The 5608-nt window shown below is 55.5% G+C and overlaps 1 protein-coding gene across 1 annotated transcript; it reads left to right on the forward strand.

Moving 5' to 3' along the window:
• IL27 (interleukin 27) lies at positions 1–4632 on the forward strand (the record flags this gene model as incomplete). Its single annotated transcript, XM_082856462.1, has 5 exons — positions 1–31; positions 2095–2267; positions 2352–2450; positions 3332–3490; positions 4381–4632. 5 exons carry the CDS (start codon positions 1–3, stop codon positions 4630–4632), a joined length of 714 nt encoding a protein of 237 aa, XP_082712588.1.
• Positions 4633–5608: the final 976 nt, after the last annotated feature.

Here is a 5608-nt window from a genome sequence, read left to right on the forward strand (position 1 = left end):
ATGGGCCAGACGGCAGGCGACCTTGGCTGGCGTGAGTTTGAGGCCAGGGCTGGGGCAGAGGGGTGGGGGACCTGGCTGAGACTGGGCAGAGGATGGGTGAACTTGCCTGCTGTGGATGGGCGCCAAGGGCTGAGGTGCTACTATGTGGGCAAGACTAAGGATACAGGATACAGCTGACTGGAGGATGGGAGTGAGACAGGCATAAACTGGGGAGAGGGGATGGGGCAGAGGGGTAGTGATCAAGCCAGGGCTGGGCAGAGGATGGGGCAGGGCAGGTTGGCTGGCATGAACGGGGGGACAGCGTTCTGCAGAAGGGTGGAAGTTTGGTGGGGGCTGGGCTGAGGATGGGAAGAGTTGACTGGCATGAGTGGGGAGAGTCGGGCAGGCACTCTGACCAGGACCAGGCGCATAGATGAAGCGTTTATTTGGGGTGGATGAGCAGGGGCCAATCAGCTTGGCTGAGAACTGGGTCTGGCTAGAGGAAGAACAGTCGGAGCAGGGGGCTGGGGCCAAGGAGTCAGCAGCCTAACTGGGCCAAGGGTCTGGAGTTTGAAGCTTGGGAGGAGGTCCAAGCTACGGATGGTGGCTGAAGAGCTCAGAGGCTGGAAAGAGAGCTCTAGACAAAGGAGCCGATGGTAGGGTCAGGGTAGGGACCAAGGGCTGAAAGACGGGGACAGAACCTTCAAAGGCCGGGCGAAAGCCCCAGGATTGGCTGCAGAGGGGAAGGAGAAACCAAGGGAAGGGTCTGGGGGCTCCAGAGCTCAGGCAGAAAGCAGGGGGTCAGTAAGAGACAGCACAGCTCAGTTCTGGGTGGGCAATATCCACCAGGGCCTCGGGGTGCCCACCCATAGAGCTAGGAAGAACCCCAGTCTGCCTTAAGTCTCCAGGGTGCCAGAGTGGACCCCAAGCCAGGGAGCCTGAATGCTACAGATTGCAGGCATGACCCACCACCTGTGTTAAGTCCATGGGTGTAGTGGAAGCGCCCAGAATCTCCCCTTAGTCTTTACTGAGAGTACATTTCGAGGAGCAGAGCCCAGGGCTTAGAGATCAAGGATGGATAGGAAAGAGGCATGGAGAGAAGGGGGGGCAGGAACAGACTTCAACTTAGTGACCAGTTTTGGTTTGGGTTTCGAGAAGAATTGTGTAACTCCCTAGTGATTGCTAGATTTCCTCTCCCTGAAGAAGACACGGCCCTCTTCCCAGAGCTCCAGCCCCACTGCCCCTCTTCCTTCTTTCCAGGAAATGCAGGGCAGGAAGCACTTTCAGAAATCAGCCAGTCTGACTCCCCCATTTTACAGATGGGAGCCTGAGGCACAGAGATAAGACGTGACTTGTTCAAGGGAAGAACCCAAATGAGAAACAGGTTCAGCCTCCCATTCCAGACCCTCCTCCCTCTCCTGGCACCCCGTGTTCCTCCCACCCTGCAGAGTGATCTACCTGCCTTGGGGGAGGCTGGACCAATCTGTCCTTCTGACTCCCCGGGATAGAGCCTCAGCATCATCAGCCCACCCCTGGGGCCCTGGTTCAGGTCATCAGAGCCGCCTGGCTGAGCCCGGGGAATCCTTGGCAGAACAGACCGTGCCCACGCCAGGGGAGGTGGCGGTCTCCTCAGAGTTCCCTGGGGGAAGCATGCAGGCTCTGCATTTGGGCAGATCTGGAATCCAGTCCTGGTCCCCTCACCCTCTGGCTATGTGCCCTTGGGCAAGTCAACCTTACTGAGCCTCACTTTCCCCATCTGCAAAATAGGGAGAATAATAGCACCCAGGCTGCCACATACCCTCGTGCAGTTTGTTCACTGAGAAAGACATTTGGCCGAGGGAGATAGTGGGGTTCAAGATGCAGCCCGAGATCTGCTTGCAAAGGCGGGCACTCTGTGCAAGACTGTGTCTGCCTGGGGGAAGGGGCACTTTCCTTTCACTGTACAGAGATGCCATATGGTGTCTCAACAGCTTGTTAGTGGTTTTGAGGGGTCAGTGAGATGACACACAGAGCGTGCCTGTAGCACAGGCTCAGAAAAGGCATGGTCCCTTCCCTTTCCTGAGTTCTTTTCCAGCTCTTCCCCTCATCTTGCCCACCCCCTCCTCATTGCTCCAGGGGTCAACCTTTTGCTACTCTCCTTGCTCCTGGCTCGAGCTGGTGTCTGGGGATTCCCGAGGCCCCCAGGGAGGCCCCTCCGGAGCCTGCAGGAGTTGCAGAGGGAGTTCAAGGTCAGCCTGCATCTCTCCAGGAAGCTGCTCTCTGAGGTTCGGGTCCAGGCCCGTGACTTTGTGAGTCTCCCTAATGCAGCTGGCTCTGGGGATGGGAAGATCCCCAATCCCCTCGGGCCCCCACTAAAAGACCTTGCCCCACAGGCTGAATCTCACCTGCCAGGAGTGAACCTGGACCTTCTGCCCCTGGGAGAGCAGCTCCCCAACGTTTCCCTGACCTTCCAGGCCTGGCGTGGCCTCTCTGTGAGTGGCGGACTGGCGGGGTGGGGCAGGCAAATTGGCAATAAGGCTGGGCTGGGGGGATGGAGATAAAGTTGGGGATTGAATTGAAGATGGATTTGGGGATAAATTGAGGGAGAGAATCTGGATGAGGCTGGGTAGGTCACTGAATATAAAGATGAGGCTGGAATAAAGAAATGGCGTTAGGAAGAAGGTAAGAATGAAGCTGAGCAAGGAAAGATGTGGGGATGGGAACAGAATGGGGTTGGGGTTAGAGGTTAGTATGGAGGAGGCGTGGAGCTGGTGTTACGAGTGAGAATGGTAAGAGGTTAGGGATGGGAAGAAGGTTGGGGATGAGAGTGAAAATGAAGTGGGGGATAGAGAAAGAATGGGGATCGCTGGTGAGGATGGGAATGGAATGGGGTTGGGTAGAGTTGGAGATGGGATGGAGAGATGGTGACATTGAGGCTGGACACAAGAAAGAGGGATGGAATTGGGATAAGCATGGGAACAAGGATGGGAAAGAAGTTGAAGACAGAATGAAAACAAGTGAGGAGATGGAGATGGGGCGGGGCGGTAGAGAAGGGAATGGAATGGGGTTGTGGGTAGAGAGTGACAGAAGGATGGAGATGGGGTTGGGGGTTGGAGATGAGCTCGGGTGTGACTGAAAATGAGGTTGGAAAAGGAGATAGGATAGAGATCAGACACAGTGGAGATGGGAATGGTGATGAACATAGGAAGGGAGTAGGGATGGAGATGTGGTTAAGGATGAGAATAGATACGGGGACGGAATGGGGATTGGAGTTCATGCTGGGAATGGGACCCAAATACAGATGAGGTTGGGTTTGAAGTGGGTCATCCTTGGCCTGCAGGCCTTTCCTGATGCCTTCCCTCCCCTTCCACAGGCCCCAGAAAGACTCCGCTTCCTCTCCATGACACTTCACCCCTTCCATACCCTGTTGGGAGGGCTGGGGAGCCAGGGGTTCTGGACCAGTTCAGAGAGGTTGCAGCTGTGGGCCATGAGGCTGGATCTCCGAGATCTGCAGCAGCATCTCCGCTTCCAGGTAGAGTGCCCACCCACCCTCCTCGACCCCCAGAGATGAACACTCAAAATTGAGGCTCATTGCTTCCCTTTGAAAACACCCCCTGCCCAGAGGTAGGATAAGTCTGGAAGGAGATGCTCAGATCCTCTGAGTGTGTGTGTGTGTGTGTGTGTGTGTGTGTGTGTGTGTGTGTGTAGGTGTACCAGGTCCTACCTCTGCCCCCTGAACCTCTGCCTTCTCTTGGGGTCTTGGTCTTAAATGAGAGAAGCCAGGACAGCATCTGGCATCAGCAGGCCCCACAGCAAACAAAGCACGTTCCCTTCTCCCTCATCCTCTGACATCACCAGATTCTCCTGAACGTTTCAAAAGGAAACAGGAATTTTACCCTTAATAAAAGAATAGAAAATGAAAACAGCATAAAAACTAACCATATCACCTTTCTGCCCATTTCTGATCTTAAGACGACGCTTAAGAGAGGAACTTCCAGTTCCCTGGTGGCCTAGTGGTTAGGACTCCAGGCTTTCACTGCCAGGGACCAGGTTCTATCCCTGGTAGGGGAACATCCCGAAAGTCCCATGGCACAGCAAAAAAAAAAAAAAAAAAAAAAGAGAGAGAGAGAGAAAGAGAGGACCTTCCAGAGTCCCCAGCCCCCCGGGCAATCCTGGATGAGTAAGAGCCAGCTCCATGAGCACCATCTTGCTCTGTGACTTCCATTTATTTGAACCAAAAACAAAATCAGGCAGTTCACATGAAACGATGACATAATGGAGGATGCGAAGTAGGGGTTGTCCAGGGAAACCATGCCCTTGTGGTCTCTGATGTCATTCTGCACCACTGGGCACATAAAGGGACAAGGATTCATTCAGGGTCTCAGGCAGGCCATTCTCTGACCCATGGGTCTCTCCCCACAGGTGCTGGCTGCAGGATTCAACCTCCCTGAGGAGGAGGAGAATGAGGAGGGGGAGGGGCTGCTCCCAGGGGCTCTGGGCGGCCCCTTGCAGATGTCAGCCCAGGTGTCCTGGCCCCGGCTCCTCTACACCTACCAGTCGCTACACTCCTTGGAAATTGTCTTGTCTCGGGCGGTGAGGGACCTGCTGCTGCTCTCCCAGGCCGGGAACCCAGCCCAGGCCTTGGGGTTCCCCACACCCAGCTCCCAGCCCTGATGGAGGGTGACTTCTTAGCCCCTTCCCTCCACCCATCAGGACTTGAGGACTGGAGTCTGGGCCAGCAGACAGGCTCCGGCTCATCTGCCTTAGACAAGGCACGACTCCACTGTTCTCCTGCCCCAGACCCTATCCAATAACTTAAGGCCCCTCCAGTCCTTGCCAGATATTTATTTCTTAGATATTTATTTATTGTTTAGAAAAATGGTTTATTTATTGTTTCGCGGACCTGCTAGTCATCCTCAGACTAGGCTGCCACGCCAGGTGCCTAATAAAGCACTCTCGCCCTCTCTCTGCCTCGGCTTCTTTTCAGAGAAGGGGTCCCGACACGCAGAGGGGCCCTGGAACAGAGTCTGCAGCTTCTGGTTACCCTGGACTCCTCTCTGATCTTACATTTTTGGGGTTCCTGGCCCACCTTCCCCCACTCTGGCTTGTTCAGCTGGTGGCTGCCGTAGTAACCAGCAGAGTTCTGAGACCGAGCTCCCACTTTGGAAGCTCAAGGCAGCTGGTCTGCTTCTCTTTGGTTGCAAATGGAGCGCCACCGGCCCTCCTGACCTCTTCCTCCAGGCCGGCTTCAACCTCAGAGGTTTGCGTTAGTCCTACACAGCTCTCCAGGGCCTGATGGGGGGTTGAGAATCCGGGGGGGGGGGTCAAGGAGTGGGCGCAGTAGAGAGGGAAGGCTGTGGGGAGAACTGTCTCTGTCCTCGCTCAGTCCTCCAAGCAGCTGAGACAGGTTGGGGAGGTAGGCAAGGCAGGCCATCAGAGAGAGATGACCCCAGCGGGGCAGTGGTCCACCAGCCACATTGGAGAGTCAGACTCCTTAAGTTCATGGTTCTCGCAGACATCTGGTTCTGTCTGCTCCGTGAATGACACACCAAGAAACTAAGGCCCAGAGGGTGGAAAGGATGCGTCCAAAGCGGCAGAGGGAGTCAGGCTGAGCAGGGTTCAACCCAGCCTTCTGAGCCTCACGTCCCAG

This window comes from Leucopleurus acutus (genome assembly GCF_964270905.1).
Source record: "Leucopleurus acutus genome assembly, chromosome: 16".
Classification (NCBI taxonomy): domain Eukaryota; kingdom Metazoa; phylum Chordata; class Mammalia; order Artiodactyla; family Delphinidae; genus Leucopleurus; species Leucopleurus acutus.